We start from the raw sequence: 20,015 nt of genomic DNA, 5'->3' as shown, positions 1-20,015 counted from the left end.
GTTCTGTAGGAGCTGGTCCACGTGTAGATGTATTTCTGGTGTATTTGTGGGGAGGAAGGTCATCTCCACGTCTTACTCTTCTGCCATATTGAAGTTCTCCCCTAATATTATGTTTTGAAGGAGCAGTTTTCAGAGCCAGCCTTCTTAGAATTATTTGGTGGCTGCCACCATTTGATTTCTGTGTGCCTGTGAACCAAGGACACAGGAGTTTTAAAATGAGAACAACTTGCTGGTATTCCACTTTGTTATTCTTTTTTTTCTCACTTTTATTCCCTTGTTGGTCTTCCATTCTGGCCATGAAATATTAGCTATGTTGACTGTTTATTTACATACCATGATTAATCTAAGTTAGGGGCTTCTCTGGGCTCTGTTAAGACAGCACGTCTAACAAATGAAATGCTGGCCCAGGGGAGCAATTTCATGTGCTGTAAATCTAGTTAACTCTGTTACTGAAGATAAATGCTGTCAGCCAGATTTAAGGCTCAGAGTTACCTGAGAGATACTCGGTATTCACTGGCATAAACCACAAGTTGAATGGCTGTCACCAGTCATCAGTTTACTATTTCAAGGTCATCAGGTGCAATTACATGAAGAGGAAGTTTGTGAATGTACTCGGGGCTCAATGTTTGCTGTAACCAAAATTGGTCTCCCATTGTGGCTTAACAGCAAAAACATGTAGAATTTACAGTTCAGACTCTTTGCCCTTCCAACCGGCTTTTCCTTGTTCTTGCTCTCACAGCTTCCCACCTCACCTTTGCCCTCTGACCTGTTTTGAACACATACTGGGGACCTATCTTGGCTTTATCCTTTGGACATGATTTTTAGGTATTTTCCCTCTGACCCCACTTTTTTTCTTCCTTACTGTTTCCCCTAGTCCCTAGGGATCTGTTTTCTAGGCCTGGATATAAAATACATTATATTCAGTCAGGATTAAGATAGGCTGAATAAATGTTTTCTCACCAAATACATGGCTTTTAAGGTTATTTTGAACTAATGGGAAATGATACTGTATTATTGCTGTGGTTCTATCCTTAACAACTCAAAAGCAAGAGGCATAGAGTATAGATTAGTAATTTATATAGTCTCTGGAGACATACTACCTGGATCTGGAACTCACGTCTGTATTTCTTGGCTATGTAACTTTGGGAAAGTCACTTAATTTTTCTGTGCTCAGTTTCCTCATCTGTATCGTGGGAATGATGATAAGATAGCTGCTTCATGGGGTTACATGAGAAATATTAACTATTTATGTTACAATTTATTGTTGTAGTTCATTACAGAAAAAATTTATTGAGGGTTTTCTATGTCAGGCATTATGCTAGATGTTGAGGGTAAAGTGAGCACAAGATGCAATTTCTTCCCCCAAAGTGCTCACTTCCATTGGGAGAAAGAAACAAAAAGGCAGCAATAACCTAGTGTGATAAGTCTGTGGGAGGAGTAAGACAAGATGCTTTGAGAGCACATAGGAGCCTAACTTAACCCAGTCCTCGGCAATCCAGGAAGGCTTCTTTGAGGAAGTGACATGACGCTAAGTCCTGAAAGATGAGAAGGTGTTAGCCAGGCAGAGTGGAGATTGCGCTGTAGGCAAAGAGAGCAACACATGCAGAGGATTGGAGGCAGAAGAAAGGATAGGTCACACTCAGAGCAACAGTAAGTGGTTCAGTGGAGCAATTGTGGTAGAGCCTGGATGAGAAAGGTGTATAAGGATGAGGCTCTGAGGGAAGTAGCCAGCTGAGGGCATCAGGAGGCAGAAGGACCAGATGAAAATCAGGGTCTGGAGAGGGGAGGTAGAAGAAGTGCCTGGTCAGTGTCCACAAGGTCCAGAAGAGGTAACAGATGGAAAACCCAGCAGAAGAGTGAAATGAGTCAAATAAGGGTATTTACATCAGAAAACAGGTGGTACCCATTTCACAAAGTGTTACATGGGAGAGACCAGTGAAGACAGTGCCCCACTGAGAACAGTGCCGGACATGGGGAAAGGGGGATGGACCAAGGGCTGCTGGAGGGGCCAGCTATGGATCTGCAGCCAAAGGCTAATTAACGGAATGAGGGCAACAGAGCAGAAGCAGCAGCCAAGCTGGTATGAGTAGTTCCAGCGAGCCGTGAACTAGCTCTTTCACTGTTCCTGAGCACAGGATGGGTGCCGGGATGTAAGGGAGGCTTCAAGCGTGCTGAGAGTAAGGTGGAAGTTGATGTCAAATTGCTCAAACTGTATTAGCCTGAAATATGTTCCAGAGAGGCTAATAATTTGTCTCTTTCCAAATTAATAGTCTTTAAATATTTGTCCAAAATGTATTTGTAGGGAAGGTTGACGACTGCATTTGAGGAAGGGAAAATAGTTTTTCCCCAATTGTCCCAGCGATTCACCTCTGGCCCACGGTCATTCACAGCACTATACTTAACAAGACCCACTCTTTCTTAGATGAGTCATGCATGTTGCTTGAGGTCTCATCCTATTTTTCACCTCAGGAATTTTAACACTGTTCCTCCTAACTCCATACTGTTGTCTTCTTTTTTTTTTTTTTTTTTTTTTTTTGCTGTACGCGGGCCTCTCACCGCTGTGGCCTCTCCCGTTGCGGAGCACAGCCTCCGGACACACAGGCTCCGCGGCCATGGCTCGCGGGCCCAGCCACTCCGCGGCATGTGGGATCTTCCGGGATCGGGGCACGAACCCGTGTCCCCTGCATCGGCAGGCGGACTCTCAACCACTGCGCCACCAGGGAAGCCCTGTTGTCTTCTTGATAAAAGTTTCAGCATATGTAATTTCCCCCATCATGTGACATTTGCAGTGATGTTTTACCTAGGGGTGACATTAAAGATATTTAATACTCAGTACTATACACATACTATAGACCAATCAGAATGGTGGCTGCCTAAATGCAGAGCAAGGCCTGGATGCCCTGCTGGGCCAGACATTAAACCTTCTGTTTCTGGTTGGTGAAGAAGTCCAGAGGTGGGTAAGCTGGGGTGGGGGACTTCTGGAAGTCCCAGGGGAGAAACTAGGGAGACCAGAATGGTGGTCTAGAGACTTGTAGGCTCAGGAAAACTATATGGAAGTATTTCAACATTTTAACTACTGGAACAATTACACTATGCATATTGGTTAAATATCAGCTCTAGTTTTGACACCCATCAAAAGTTGGTACCGTGGTAAACTACTTAGCTCTATTATTTTCTGAGTCCAGCTGTGGGCTTCCATGATGCTGAGAGGAGATGTGCAGGGGCAGAAAGGCAGAGAGATAATCCACCTGTGATACGTTGGGTTTATACTTGAGAAGGGAAACACATACCCACAAACACATACGTGTGTACACGTGTGCATGTGTGTGTGTATTTGCACTAATTACCAGAGAACTGAAAATTCCCTTCCTCTGTATCTTTCTATTCTCTCTTACCTACAAGACCAAGAAGGAGATGTCTTGGAACTCAAATTCACTTGACTGTGAAAGCAGATCTAAGTAGCTCAAACCCTTAAGTGAAAGAGGTAGAAATAACCCAAAAGTGGCCAAAATTCTGCTTCCATCTCCTCTCATGGTGAGCCAAAGCTTAAAAACTGCATCAGCATTTTTTTTTTTTTTTTTTTTGGAGCAAAATGGCTGGTTGCTGTGAGTCATGGAGAAGAACCATAGTCTTTATCCTAAAATCAGAGGTTGCTATGCAATTCACTAGGGAACCCCAGGGGCAGCTTTGATCTGGTCACACCTCTGCCCACCCACTTGGGTTGACTTTTTCTCCAAAGCCTTCCTGTTACACAGTTTTTCAAGAGTGAGAGATTCAATGTATCCTGTGAAAATAGTTTTGACAGAATTACTGTTTATATTTTTGCAGCTCAAGTGCATGGGATATTTCTTCAACTTTCCTCATCACAGGCAGCAAGACTTAGTGGTGAGTACCTTCATTATGTTGTTATTATAATAATGACAATGCAAACATGTAATCTGTTCTCCTATCCCATGTGTTTCTTTAATGCTAATTCACTCAAATGAATTGTGTTATAAAATAAGCTGAAGCATATTAAAAATGTTAAAAGAGTTTGAGCAACAATTTGAATCAGACCTCATCAAACCAGAAGTGTCCAGCATGCTCTACCAACAGGAGCTAGGGGAAAGACCTTTTTTTAAAAATGTATTTATTTATCTATTTTTGGCTGTGTTGGGTCTTCATTGCTGTGTGCCAGCTTTCTCTAGTTGTGGTGAGAAGGGGCTACTCTTTGTTGTGGTGAATGGCCTTCTCATTGCAGTGGCCTCTCCTGCTGTGGAGCATGGGCTCTAGGCATGTGGGCTTCAGTAGCTGTGGCATGCGGGCTCAGCTGTTGTGGCTCATGGGCTCCAGAGTGCAGGCTCACTAGTTGTGGCACATGGGCCTAGTTGCTCCGTGGCATGTGGGATCATCCCAGACCAGGGCTTGGACCTGTGTCCCCTGCACCGGCAGGTGGATTCCCAGCCACTGCGCCACCAGGGAAGCCCCTAGGGGAAAGATTTTAACAGAAAAGTGGAAGCAAAGCAAGGACATTATTTGATTGGCTATAGTTTAAGCAGTTGCTTTATTTGGGGAAGACTAGTTGGCTGTTTGTGATTGGTTTCCTTAAGTTTTCATTTCTTAACCTTGAGACATTTATAGGCTTAGGTTTTGGTTTGCTTAGTAGTCTGCTAACATGTTAGAGCCACCTCATTCTGTTGGCTTCCTTGTTTGATTAATTTAACATATGTATTTGTAAATTGGAGAATGAGGTCAGTATATTGTGGAAGTTGAGTGGATTCATACGTAACTTTCCTCAGCATGTTAACGTTTTAAAGCCAAGCTTTCTCACAATTAGAGAAAAAGCTTCTCAGTATATTAAAACTTAAGATAAAAGCTAAAAATTCTGCAGAAATACCTTTCCTTTGTATAAAATGTGGCTTCTTATAGGCTTCAAGAATTGCTACATTTTCTACGTTAAGCTCTCTGGGGAGTTGCAGGTAGAAAGGAAGAAGCCAAAAGATATATTTACTCCATGTTAAAAGACAAATTAATGATAAGTTAGGCTGTTCTTGGATTGTATTTTAAGTTTTGGATAAACTGATTTCTATGGAACTGTCTTCAAGGACATTCATTTCAAAAGTAGAAGGAAGCATGATTTTAGTGTAAAAGGCCATACAATTTGAATGATTGAGATTCTATGCCAAATGCCCATGGAAATTTAAACATAATAGCATAATTTCTTATTAGGATTCTAATTGGTTTTGTTAGGGTGCTGATTTCAAAGTTGCATTTTTTAAAATTGAGATATAGTTGATTATATTAGTTTGGGTATACAACATAGTGATTCAAAATTTTGATAAACTCCATATAAAGTTATTATAAAATATTGGTTATATTCTCTGCACTGTACAATATATCCTTGTAGCTTATTTATTTTATACATAGTAGTTTGTGCCTCTTAATACCCTACCCCTATCCTGACCCTCCCCTCTTCCCTCTCCCCACTGGTAACTGATAGTTTGTTCTCTATATCTGTGAGCTTGTTTCTATTTTGTTATGTTCATTCATTTGTTTTATTTTGTAGATTCCACCTATAAGTGATAACATACAGTATTGGTCTTTTTCTGTCTGACTTATTTCACTAAGCATAATATGCTCCAGGTCCATTCCACATTGTTGCAAATGGCAAAATTTTCATTCTTTTATGGCTGAGTAGTATTCCATTATATATATACACCATATCTTCTTTATCTATTCATTTGTTGATGAACGCTATGTTGCTTCCATATCTTGGTTATTATAAATAATGCTGCTATGAATATTGGGGTACATTTATCTTTTCCAATTAGTGTTTTCTTCTTCTTCAGATACATACCCAGGAATAAAATTGGTGCATCATATTGTAGTTCTATTTTTAATTTTTTTGAGGAACATCCATACCATTTTCTATAGTGGATGTAGAAATTCCCACCAACAGTGTACAAGGGTTCCCTTTTCTCCACATCCTCACCAACATCTGTTACTTGTGGTCTTTTTGATGATAGCCATTCTGATACATGTGAGATGATATCTCATTGTGGTTTTGATTTGCATTTCTCTAATAACTTGCGATGTTGAGCATCTTTTCATGTGCCTGTTAGCTATCTGTATGCCTTCTTTGGAAAAATGTCTACTCAGGTCTGCTGCCCATTTTTCAATTGGGTTTTTTTTTCATATTGAATTTTATGAGCTGTTTATATATTTTGGATATTATCCCTTTATTGGTCATATTATTTGCAAATACTTTCTCCCATTCTGTACGTAGTCTTTTCATTTTGTCTATGGTTTCCTTTGCTGTGCAAAAGCTTTTAAGTTTAATTAGGTCCTATTTATTTATTTTTGCTTTTGTTTCCTTTGCCTTAGGAAACAGACTCAAAAAATATTGCTACGATTTATGTCAAAGTGTATTCTGCCTGTGTTTTCGTCTAGGAGTTTTATGGTTTACAGTCTTACTTTTAGGTCTTTAATCCATTTTGAGTTCACTTTTTTTTAATGGTATGAGAAAATGTTCTAATTTCATTCTTTTACATGTAGCTGTCTAGTTTTTCCAGCACCATATATTGAAGAGAATGTCTTTTCCCCACTGTGTATTCTTACCTCCTTTGTTGTAGATTAATTGACCATAAGTGCATTGGTTATTTCTGGGCTCTCTCTTCTGTTCCATTGATCTATGATCTGTTTTTGTGTTGGTACCATACTGGTTTTTTTTTTGTTTGTTTTTTTGTGGTATGCGGGCCTCTCACTGCTGTGGCCTCTCCCGTTGTGGAGCACAGGCTCCAGATGCGCAGGCTCAGCGGCCATGGCTCACAGGCCCAGCTGCTCCACAGCATGTGGGATCTTCCTGGACCGGGGCACGAACTTGTGTCCCTTGCATCGGCAGGCAGACTCTCAACCACTGCGCCACCAGGGAAGCCCTACCATACTGTTTTGATTACTGTAGATTTGTAGTATGGTGTGAAGTCAGGGAACATGATATCTCCAACTCTGTTCTTCTTCTCAAGATTGCTTTAGCTATTCTGGATCTTTTGTGTTTCCATACAAATTTTAGAATTATTTGTTCCATTTCTGTGAAAAATATCATTGGTATTTTGGTAAAGATTGCATTGAACCCATAGATTGCCTTGGGTAATATGGTCATTTTAACAACTTAAATTCTTCCAATCCATGCACACAGTATAGCTTTCCATCTGTTTGTGTCACTAATTTCTTTCATCAGCATCTAATATTTTTCTAAGAGCAGGTCCTTTATCTCCTTAGGTAGGTTTATTCCTAGGTATTTTATTCTCTTTGATGTGATGGTAAATGTATTGTTTTTCTTAATTTCTCTTTCTGATAGGTCATTGTTAGTATAGAGAAATGCAATACATTTCTTTATATTAATATTGTATTCTGCAACTTTACCAAATTCACTGACAAGATCTAGTAGTTTTCTGGTGGTGTCTTTATGATATTCTATGTATTGTATCATCTGTAAACAAAGTCAGGTTTCTTCTTCCTTTCTGATTTGGATTCCTTCTATTTCTTTTTCTTGTCTGATTACTGTGGCCAGGACTTACCTTACTATGTTGAATAAAAGTGGCAGGAGTGTGCATTTTTGTCTTGTTCCTGATCTCAGAAGGAATACTTCCAGTTTTTCACCATTGAGTATGATGTTAGCTGTGGGCTTAACATATGCAGCCTTTACTATGTTGGGGCATGTTCCCTTTATACCCACTTTGTGGAGAGTTTTTAATCGTAAATGGATGATGAATTTTGTAAAAAGTTTCATCTGAATCTATTGAGATAATCATATGGTTTTTATTCTTCATTTTGTTAATGATGTGTATTACATTGATTGGTTTGTGAATATTGGGCCATCCTTGCATCCCTGGGATAAATCCCACTTGATCGTGGTGTATGATCCTTTTAAGGTATTATTGCATTCGTTTGGTTAATATTTTGTTGGAGAATTTTTACATCTATGTTCATCAGTGATATTGGCCTATAATTTCCTTTTTTTGTATGATATCTTTGTCTGGTTTTGATATCAGGGTAATACTGGCCTTGTAGAATGAGTTCAGAAGCGTTCCTTCCTCTGAAAACCTTTGAAATAGTTTGAGAAGGATAGATGTTAACTCTTCTGTAAATGTTTGGTAGAATTTACCTGTGAAGACATCTGGCCCTGGATGTTTGTTTGTTGGGAGTTTTATTACTGATTCAATTTCATTGCTAGTAATTGTTCTGTTCATATTTTCTATTTCTTCCTGGTTCAGTCTCGAGAGATTGTACATTTCTAGGTATTTGTCCCTTTCTTCTAGGTTGTCCATTTTATTGCTGTATGGTTGTTTGTACTAGTCTTATATGATCCTTTGTGTTTCTTTGGTGTTGGTTGTAACTTCTTCGTTTTCATTTCTGATTTTATTGCTTTGGGCCCTCTCCTTTTTTCTTGATGAGTCTGGCTAAAAGTTTATCAGTTTTGTTTATTTTTCCAAACAACAAGGTCTTAGTCTCATTGATCTTTTCTATTGTTTTTTGGGTTTGTTTTTTGTGTTTGTCACCATTTCATTTATTTCTGCTCTGATCTTTCTTTTTTTCTTTCCACTAACTTTGGGTTTTGTTTGCTCTTCTTTTTCTAGCTCTTTTAGGTTAAAGTTAGGTTGTTTATTTGAGGTTTTCCTTGTCTCCTGAGGCAGACTTGTATCACCAAATACTTCCCTCTTAGAACTGCTTTTGCTGCATCCTATACATATTTGATTCTTGTGTTTCATTTTCATTTATCTCCAGGTATTTTTAAATTTCTTCTTTGATTTATTTAGTGATACATTTGTTGTTTAATAGCATATTGCTTAGACTCTATGTGTTTGCGGGTTTTTTTTTTTTTTTTTTTTTTTTTTTTGCAGTACACGGGCCTCTCACTGTTGTGGCCTCTTCCTTCGCGGAGCACAGGCTCCAGACGCGCAGGCTCAGCGGCCATGGCTCACGGGCCCAGCCGCTCTGCGGCATGTGGGATCCTCTCTGACCGGGGCACGAACCCGTGTCCCCTGCATCGGCAGGTGGACTCTCAACCACTGTGCCACCAGAGAAGCCCTGTTTGCGGTTTTTGAAGTTTTTTTCTTATAGTTAATTTCTAGTCTCATAACACTGTAGTCAGAAAAGATACTTGATATGATTTCAAATTTACTGAGACTTGCTTTATATCCTAGCATGTGATCTATCCTGGAGAATGTTCCATGTGCACTTGAAAAGATTGTATATTCTGCTGCTCTGAATGTAATGTTCTATATATATCAATTAAGTCTGTTTAGTCTAATGTGTGATTTAAGACCAGTGCTTCATTATTGATTTTCTGTCTGAGATTTCTGTCTATTGATGTAAGTGGGGTGTTGAAGTCCCCTACTATTATTTTGTTATTGTCAATCTCTCCTTTTATGTCTGTTAGTGTTTGCTTTATGTATTTAGGTGCTCCTATGTTGGGTATCTGTCTATCTATCTATCTATCTATATTTATTTACAATTGTTATATCTTCTACTTGGATTGGTCCCTTGATCATTATGCAATGTCCTTCTTTGTTTCTTCTTAGGGTCTTTGTTTTAAAGTCTATTTTGTCTGATAGAAGTATTGTTACTCTGGCTTTCTTTTGATGTCCATTTGCATGGAATACCTTTTTCCATCCCCTCACTTTCAGTCTGTGTGTGTCTTTAGACCTGAAGTCTTTTTTAGGCAACATATATATGATTATTACATCTGTGTGTGTATACAGCCTGGGGGGAGGGGCAGTGGGTAGAGCAGGATTATTTAACTCAGGAAGGAGTCAGAAATGTCCATGACCACGTATTTCTTCCAGTGAGGTGGTATCCTTCAAAAACCCATCTTTTACCATCCTTTATAAGTAAATGCTTCCTCTCCTTTAGGCACAAATGCAGTTGCTACCATTAATAAAAGTCTGCTTACCTTTTTAAGTCATCTTTTCTAAGAAGTTTTCAGTACTTTGAGGTTGATTGATCTTCAGACTTGACTTATAACACTATCATGTACCACCTTAGGCATTCTGCTCACAAAAACAAATTTTAAAATAATGTGTGGAGAAAACAATCTTTCCAAAGCCACATTTCACCATGAGTTCCAAATTTATGTCTGCCACTGGCCTGTATAGAAAAGGAACTTGACCTTTCTAAGCTTGTTCTCTAGTTTACAATGTGAATAAATGCAACTCATATTATCCAAAACCTTTCTGGGGGAAAACGGGTCCATTGGGCCCAATTAAGCTGATTATAGTTTCCTCTCTTACCTAACAGGTGATTTTATAGCTTCTAGTTCTTGGCATTTGTCTATCTTTACACATTTCTAACTAAAGATAAGTATACAAGGCATTGATACTAACCTTTGGAATAATTTTTTGAACTCTATAGTGTATGTGTTCTTAATATGCGTGAGGTGAAGGCAAGTTTAGCCTTTCTGTTTTGGCCTCATCTAATCAAATTTACCTGCAGACTGCTGGTTTATTTCTACTATAGTCTAGTTTCTGTTCTCCCCTACCTTCTGTTCATATGTTTTTTCAAACTAGGGCAGAGAGCAAACAACATCTGCCCTGGAATCAGTGACCCCAATCCTGTCCTTAGAGAGCACTGGTTTGCCTTTCCTTCTTTGGTAGACTTCTAGACCTGAAGATTGGTTTTCTCTTCTTGGTTTTAGTAGAGCCTCTGGCCTTGATCCTTTATCTTCTTTACTCTGTATTTGTTGAATGAATGAACAAGTACACATAGCTTAGTCTAATCCCTGAACCCTGCCCCTAAAGTAAATGAAGGGACTTGATTTTTGGCCACCTAAGAGAAATGTTTTAATAAAATATCTCTAGAAAATCAAATTTAAAGTCATCTACAGCCTACAACATATATTTTGCCTTATTGTGGGTAAAGTGCATTCATTTTTCAAGATAGATGAATCATGAGATAATTTAAAGCAGTTTAGCCATGAAAATCCCTGTAGTATGTGCAGAACTAAGATTAAATTTAAGGCAATAATAATTCCCTTTCAGGAAAAAATGGATATATTTCATCAAAGTATTTCACTTGAAAAGTAATTGACTCACCATTTCTATTCACATTACCATCTGAACAGTGTAAAACTAAATTAAAAACTACAGGATTGTAATATGGTTTTTTGAAAAGTCTATTTTAATTGTCAGACTTGAATATGAGACTTTGCATCTAAAATAAGTTCTTTTATCAAAATAGGAAAGCACTAAATTATATTTATGGAAACATAATACCATTTTTGATATTAAATAGAAATACTACATCTTGTCATAAAATTTTAACTAGAAAATTCTGGGAATGGAATTTTTTCAATATTTCTCTCAAAACAAACTTAAGAACATATCTTTCTTAAGCTACAGACCTAGACATGCAAAAATTGTATTTTTTTTTGTATCTTGGGTCCCAAATACACCCAAAGATAGAGACTTACTTTTAGAAATTCAAGAGTCAATGCAGGGTTTTATTAGTGAATTCTGGGATTCTCTATCTCTTGTTCAGGGTTTATTTACTATCTAGAAGTGGGGAGAGGGCTTTATGTTACACACAGATGGGGGAGGTTGGAGATGGGCCCATTCCTCTAACAGAATTCATCCTTGCTGGCCTTCCCTTCTCATAAAAATAATATTACTCATTTATGTTATCACTGCCAGATTTCATGCTCCTGAATATATATGGCAGAAAAATGCAGTGACAGTCTCCTTGTTACACCAGATCAGGGAATCTAATAGGCTTGGTCCATTGTAATAGAAAAAGTGGGAGTTTGGAAGTGAGTCCAATATAGGCTTCTCCCACAGAGAGAACTTAGTGTTTGTTGGATGAATGAATGAAAGAATGAATGAGTAAATAAGTAAATGTTTCTATTGCTACAGTTTTGAGGACCAGGAGGCTATTTATCCCCTTTCCATGTAACAGAACTGGTCTAAGTTTATTTATCACTTGCTCTCTTCTCAGCTGTCAGAGGACTTGCTGCTTGCCATTTACCTGTGCTGTCCCTGCCACTGGTCTCCTTTACTCTTCCTGTTTTTTTTTCTTCTTTTTATTTCCTTTGGCTCTTGTTCTTTCCTATGTGCCTCAACTTTCTTGAGAAAAGGTTAATATTTCATTGCCCTTTTCAGCAAGACTAACCATGCATTACTGGCCCCAGTGTAAGACACAGAGCTGTGTTCTTTGTTTTTGTTTTCGTGGTACGCGGGCCTCTCACTATTGTGGCCTCTCCCGTTGCGGAGCACAGGCTCCGGACGCACAGGCTCAGTGGCCATGGCTCACGGGTCTAGCGGCTCTGTGTCATGTGGGATCTTCCCAGACTGGGGCATAAACCCGTGTCCCCTGCATCGGCAGGTGGACTCTCAACCAGTGTGCCACCAGGGAAGCCCCAGAGCTGTGTTCTTTGGCTCCTTGTGACTGTGCATCTGCTGCTTCAGTACTGGGAAGGCATGTCATAATTGTTCTAGTTCCAGGGCTCATGAGGTAGATTGCCAGAAAACAGAGATTGTGCTCACTGTTCTGGTTGCATACATAAGGCAAAATCAGCATCTGTGTGTAGGTCTGCTATGTCATGCTTGTAGGTTGTGTGAACACAAACCTATAAGACCCAGGCTGGGAAAAAAAAAAAAAAAAAGAGGAAAAACAGCATCAAGAGGGAGGAGATATGGGGGTATATGTATATGTATAACTGATTCACTTTGTTATACAGTAGAAACTAACACACCATTGCAAAGCAATTATACTCCAATAAAGATGTTAAAAAAAATAAAATAAAAATATTACCCAGCCATGAAAAGGAACAAAATTGGGTCATTTGTAGAGATGTGGATGGATCTACAGACTGTCATACAGAGTGAAGCAAGTCAGAAAGAGAAAAACAAATATTGTATATTAACGCATATATGTGGAACCTAGAAAAATGGTACAGATGAACTGGTTTGCAGGGCAGAAATAGAGACACAGGTGTAGAGAACAAACATATGGACACCAAGGGGGGAAAGTGGGGGGTAGGGGGGTGGTGGTGGGATGAACTGGGAGATTGGGATTGACATATATATACTAATATGCATAAAATGGATAACTAATAGGAACCTGCTGTATAAAAAAATAAAATAAAATTCAAAATAAATAAATAAAAACAATGACTTTTTTGAACTCTAAAAAAAAAATGTTTGATGTTATCAATTGATCAAGCATTCCAGTCTTAACTACAGTGGTAGACCATGCTAAGCACTGACCTGTCTAAGTTTGAAGAGGGCTCTAGACTTTTATTTTCTCAGTGATATTTTCTAATCTAATTAATTTGTAAGTTCTGGTGTCCCTGCTCATTCTTCAGCAGTAGGACACCCGGATGTCAGACATTTGTAGTCCAAGTTCACCCCCTTCTCAAACTCATGCTTCAACAGAGACAGAGTTATTGCTTAGAAAATTGCTTTCAGATAATCAGCTCTAAAATCATGCCTTCAATTAGAAGAAAAGTTCGTTTAATTATTATAATGCATTCATTAAATATAGACCATAATTTGATTATCCCAGGCTTTTAATTACCTGAAATCTTTTCTTATCAGAAATAATGTCCATGGATGCTACTTATATATTCAAATAGATATTTTTGAGGGAGTAGAAAGAAAATTGAGAGAAACTGAGCACACCAAGATGTTTTCTGACTCTCTCAACCTCTATTATTAGGTCTATGACCCTACGGCAGCATTTTACAAAATGCATGGCATGGAATGCTGATATGTAGTTGGGGCAGAGTCCACGGAGGCAGGTGAGGCGTGGTGGGATGGGGACTAAGGGCAGGTTTCTGTGGACTAATAGGTTGGGAAAGCAGTGGCCTAGGAAGGGTTGAGAAATTTAATTTTGTATTTTTATTTTTTGCAAGAGGCTTTAATAACAGAGTCTTTATTAACAATGCTAGTACGCAGTTTAAATCTCAGAAAGAAACACATGCAACATTTCCCAGCATTATTTGAACAGAATGGTAGATCTTGCTGTCCTGACATTCTATGGAACACACTCTGGGAAGTCTACACAAAGTAATAAAAAAATTATTAGGGCACATTTAAATATGGTATTTAGAGTAAAATAACAGTTCAAAGTTAATAACACAAAGAGCAACACAAAGGCATTAAGAGGTATACTGAAGCAATTACACTTGGTCCAACTTCACCAGAATTCATTTACACATGTATCCGTCTTACCAGTGTATTAGGCAGCTAAACTAAATACACAATGTTGATGTGTACATTTAGCAGAAAATTCGATGAGTTATTTTTAAAAATCATCAAGATTTAATGGAAATCATTCTTGTTTAGCTTCTTCTTATTCAAGCAGCCAAAGGTTTACTTAAGTAGATTGAGAGAACTTCTATTTCAAGTTTACAAAAATGTAGTAATCACAAAATGAAGCTTAAAGAGTTTATAGGGCACTTCTCCCCAAATTTGAAGTTTTTGTTATAAGAAGAAGGTTTCATCAGGAAAACTTTCTCATAAGCAGTATTTTAGCATCCATTTATTTCTCTCAGCTCTTCTTATTTATAAATATTAGCTTTCAGGTTATCTGCATATTTTTCTCATTTGGACTTAACGTTTTTTTGTTTGTTTGTTTGTTTGTTTGTTTTGTGGTACAAAGGCCTCTCACTGTTGTGGCCTCTCCCGTTGCGGAGCACAGGCTCCGGACGCGCAGGCTCAGCGGCCATGGCTCACAGGCCCAGCCGCTCCGTGGCATGTGGGATTTTCCCAGACCGGGGCACGAACCCATGTCCCCTGCATTGGCAGGTGGACTCTCAACCACTGCGCCACCAGGGAAGGCCCCTGGACTTAACTTTTTTTTTTTTTTTTTTTAGTTTCTGCTTTATAACAAAGTGAATCAGTTATACATATACATCTGTTCCCATATCCCTTCCCTCTTGTGTCTCCCACCCTACCACCCTCCCTATCCCACCCCTCCAGGCAGTCACAAAGCACCAAGCTGATTTCCCTGTGCTATGCGGCTGCTTCCCACTAGCTATCTACCTTACGTTTGGTAGTGTATATATGTCCATGCCTCTCTCTTGCTTTGTCACAGCTTACCTTTCCCCCTCCCCATATCCTCAAGTCCATTCTCAAGTAGGTCTGTGTCTTTATTTCTGTTTTACCCCTAGGCTCCTCATGACATTTTTTTTCTTAAATTCCATATATATGTGTTAGCATACGGTATTTGACTTTCTCTTTCTGACTTACTTCACTCTGTATGACAGACTCTAGGTCTATCCACCTCATTACAAATAGCTCAATTTCATTTCTTTTTCATGGCTGAGTAATATTCCATTGTATATATGTGCCACATCTTCTTTATCCATTCATCTGATGATGGACACTTAGGTTGTTTCCATCTCTGGGCTATTGTAAATAGAGCTGCAATGAACATTTTGGTACATGTCTCTTTTTGAATTATGGTTTTCTCAGGGGATATGCCCAGTAGTGGGATTGCTGGGTCATATGGTAGTTCTATTTGTAGTTTTTTAAGGAATCTCCATACTGTTCTCCATAGTGGGTGTACCAATTCACATTCCCACCAGCAGTGCAAGAGTGTTCCCTTTTCTCCACACCCTCTCCAGAATTTATTGTTTCTAGATTTTTTGACGATGGCCATTCTGACTGGTGTGAGATGATATCATTGTAGTTTTGATTTGCATTTCTCTAAAGATTAATGATGTTGAGCATTCTTTCATGTGTTTGTTGGCAATCTGTATATCTTCTTTGGAGAAATGTCTATTTAGGTCTTCTGCCCATTTTTGGATTGGGTTTTTTGTTTTTTTTGCTATTGAGCTGCATGAGCTGCTTATAAATTTTGGAGATTAATCCTTTTTCAGTTGCTTCATTTGCAAATATTTTCTCCCATTCTGAGGGTTGTCTTTTGGTCTTGTTTATGGTTTCCTTTGCTATGCAAAAGCTTTTAAGTTTCATTAAGTCCCATTTGTTTATTTTTGTCTTTATTTCCATTTCTCTAGGACGTGGGTCAAAAAGGATCTTGCTGTGATTTATGTCATAGAGTGTTCTGGATATGTTTTCATCTAAGAGTTTGATAGTTTCTGGCCTTACATTTAGGTCTTTAATCCATTTTGAGCTTATTTTTGTGTATGGTGTTAGGGAGTGATCTAATCTCATACTTTTACATGTACGTGTCCAGTTTTCCCAGCACCACTTATTGAAGAGACTGTCCTTTCTCCACTGTACATTCCTGCCTCCTTTATCAAAGATAAGGTGACCATATGTACGTGGGTTTATCTCTGGGCTTTCTATCCTGTTCCATTGATCTATCTTTCTGTTTTTGTTCCAGTACCATACTGTCTTGATTACTGTAGCTTTGTAGTATAGTCTGAAGTCAGGGATCCTGATTCCTCCAGCTCCGTTTTTCGTTCTCAGGATTGCTTTGGCTATTTGGGGTCTTTTGTTTTTCCAAACAAATTTTGAAATTTTTTTGTTCTAGTTCTGTGAAAAATGCCAGTGGTAGTTTGATAGGGATTGCATTGAATCTGTAGATTGCTTTGGGTAGTAGAGTCATTTTCACAATATTGATTCTTCCAATCCAGGAGCATGGTATATCTCTCCATCTATTTGTATCATCTTTAATTTCTTTCATCAGTGTCTTATAATTTTCTGCGTACAGGTCTTTTTTCTCCTTAGGTATGTTTGTTCCTAGATATTTTATTCTTTTTGTTGCAGTGGTAAATGGAAGTGTTTTCTTGATTTCACTTTCAGATTTTTCATCATTAGTGTACAGGAATGCCAGAGATTTCTGTGCATTAATTTTGTATCCTGCTACTTTACCCAATTCATTGATTAGCTCTAGTAGTTTTCTGGTAGCATCTTTAGAATTCTCTATGTATAGTATCATGTCATCTGCAAACAATGACAGTTTTACTTCTTCTTTTCCAATTTGGATTCCTTTTATTTCCTTTTCTTCTCTGATTGCTGTGGCTAAAACTTCCAAAACTATGTTGAAATAGAGTGGTGAGAGTGGGCAACCTTGTCTTGTTCCTGATCTTAGTGGAAATGGTTTCAGTTTTTCACCATTGAGGATGATGTTGGCTGTGGGTTTGTCATATATGGCCTTTATTATGTTGAGGAAAGTTCCCTCTATACCTACTTTCTGGAGGGTTTTTATCATAAATGGGTGTTGAATTTTGTCAAAAGCTTTCTCTGCATCTATTGAGATGATCATATGGTTTTTCTCCTTCAATTTGTTAATATGGTGTATCACGTTGATTGATTTGTGTATATTGAAGAATCCTTGCATTCCTGGAATAAACCCCACTTGATCATGGTGTATGATCCTTTTAATGTGCTGTTGGGTTCTGTTTGCTAGTATTTTGTTGAGGATTTTTGCATCTATGTTCATCAGTGATATTGGCCTGTAGTTTTCTTTCTTTGTGACATCCTTGTCTGGTTTTGGTATCAAGGTGATGGTGGCCTCATAGAATGAGTTTGGGAGTGTTCCTCCCTCTGCTATATTTTGGAAGAGTTTGAGAAGGATAGGTGTTAGCTCTTCTCTAAATGTTTGATAGAATTCACCTGTGATGGACTTAACTTTTAAATGCTATTTTCCTGGACACTCATTATGCCATTTCAATGACCAACTGATGATAGCATCCAAATAGGGCCTCAAGTTCACCATTTGTTCCAGTTTTAAATTTATTTACATCAACAGCAGCACTCTCAAAATCAACTAATTCTTTTACCATTACTTCTCTATTTCTGAGTTCTAAATTTTGATTCATTTTCTGGTTGGCTGGATAGGGGAAGAGATGCTGTGGGTCTGGGAAAGAGAATAAAAAGATTAAATTGTCATTCACAGCATTACTACTCAATGTGTGATCCTGGACCAGCAGCAACAGCATCTCCTGGGAGCTTATTAGAAATGTAGAACCTCATACCCCATCCAGACCTACTGAATCAGAATCTGCGTATTAACAAGATTCCTATGAAATTCACATGCATGTTAAAGAAGACCATTTCTCAAACTTGGTGGCAGAGTGCAATAACCCTAAGAGTTATTAAAAAGTGCTGATGCCTGGCTTCCCTTTGCAGAGATTCTGACTGAATTGGTATGGGGTCTGGCTTAAGCCTCAGGATTTGTAAAAAGCTCCCTAGGTCATTCTCATGTACAGAAAACTTTGAGAATCACTGGTCAAGGAGAGTGGAAGGGTAAATAGACCAAGGCAGTGGTCCTCAAACTTTGGTGTGTATCACCCCCAAATAAAGCAGTAAAGCAATACAGAGGGCCAGGCTGCTGAGGTAGGATAGACCCTGAGCCCTTGTATGTGCCAAGTTTCCCAGCTGGCTCTGACAAACACCAACATTTAATAGCCACTAGACCAGGAAACCGTATATAATTATCAACAGCTTTCAGGGCGTCTGAAGTTTTTGGGGATCTCCCTTGGGTTCTGTTTTTTATGACTTAGAACACTGATACAAGCGTCTATGTGGTTATTGTATTACCTTCCTATTTTATCACCTAATATGTATCTAGAACTGATTCTTCCAGGGGTTAAATCATGCCCTGATTGTTTGCTAGCCTAGTACTGCTAAGAACATTTTTTTATATGGGATCTTTAAGGGAAAAAAAATTCAAAGATTTAAAAGTATGTATTCCTACAATTTCTTTCCCTCTGTTCTCAGAACATACATGAAAATTTGCATGTGCAAATATATTCAGATTCATAGACGGTTAGAGCCAGCGTTTTAGGCTCTAAGACTGTTAGTTCTTAGACAAGATCTAAGCTAATTGTCATTTTCAGTTGAGGAAAGGGAAGACTAGAAGGAGTGTGTGAGTATCCCAAGGTCACACAGAGAATGACACAGTATGAACAATAATTCTGATAATCTTTAAAAGTTTGAGTAGATAAACCTGTCACAACAGCCTAAACTATGTGGGTTAATTATAAGGATAAATTAGTCCAATAAAAGAACCAAGTTTACAGGTAATATATTTACTGATGTGCATATAATTAATAACTTGCAACATAATTAGACCCAAATGGTGAGGAGTTTGAATAAATGACTATAATTACTGTTACTTTTGCACTGACATCCTTATTTTTATCAAATATTCTATCCCCCATTTAATTCTGTGTTATATACAATCAGCACGAGCTTAGTTTTTCCCCAATAACATCCATAGTTTGTCCTATGAAACATACATGCCATTCTGTAGACAGGTTTGTAAACTTTGAGCAGTAGAAGGCTTAGCACCCCAGCGTATATGGGAAGAGGCTCAGATACAATTGTCTTTTCCCCATTTGCTCTCTCTGACACCTCTGGCTCTCTTTCCTGCTCCTCAGAGCTGCAGTATCTGAGCTTCCTTACAAGATCGTAGATGAGTACTTGGAAATAAACAAACCTAGCTTTCCCAGTGTTTGGATCAATAGGGCTTTTAAAATGTTTGAGCAATTCTCTCCAAAGGAGGTAGAGAGTGGCAGCAGCCATGCTGGGCAGAATTCTGAAAATAAGGTTTGTGTTTTTCACACTCCCTTGCCCTCCACTCCACCTGTGACCCCCTCAGTGTCTCTCAACAAGCACACGGTGGTGCCCTTGAACTGCCCTGTGGTTGCTTGGTGTTCCGCCACTGGAACTCTTCTACCAGGCCCGCCCTCTAAAATTTTTTCCCACATCTCTCAGGGACTTGAGTATCTGATAGATTTAGATTTAGATTCATACATGTCAACAGTACATTAATAGACGACCTCATTATTTTAGGTTCTTTTTATTGCACACATGGAAAAACTGGTTGTGACTAGCTTAAACAAAGAAAAAAATTTAATGAAAGAAAAATGAATGGGAGGGAGAGGTGCCTCGGAGAATTTAAGAAAGAATCGCATCACTTAGCCCCGGGAAATGCAGGAAACAGGGCAGGAAGTGTACTTGAATCTTACCCAAGGGGCTGACATTAAAGTGACTCATCTCCATGGCTGTGTTGGAGTTGGTTCATAGTGGCTTGGGAAAACCAGTTGTTAAATTTGCTGGACTTTT

At 38.6% G+C, this 20,015-nt stretch overlaps 1 protein-coding gene across 1 annotated transcript in view; it reads left to right on the top strand.

The window, feature by feature from the left end:
- The window catches only part of ERAP1 (endoplasmic reticulum aminopeptidase 1), a 129,004-nt gene that overhangs the window by 34,682 nt on the left and 74,307 nt on the right, over positions 1 to 20,015 (top strand). Inside the window, exon 2 of the mRNA XM_060093175.1 lies at positions 3,829 to 3,885. Within this exon, the coding sequence (XP_059949158.1) occupies positions 3,829 to 3,885 (57 nt within the window). The remainder of the gene's footprint in view (positions 1 to 3,828; positions 3,886 to 20,015) is intronic.

This window comes from Mesoplodon densirostris, chromosome 3, assembly GCF_025265405.1.
Source record: "Mesoplodon densirostris isolate mMesDen1 chromosome 3, mMesDen1 primary haplotype, whole genome shotgun sequence".
In the NCBI taxonomy this organism is placed as follows: domain Eukaryota; kingdom Metazoa; phylum Chordata; class Mammalia; order Artiodactyla; family Ziphiidae; genus Mesoplodon; species Mesoplodon densirostris.
Note: the sequence above shows the minus strand (reverse complement) of the source record. Positions and strands in the feature narration are given on the sequence as shown.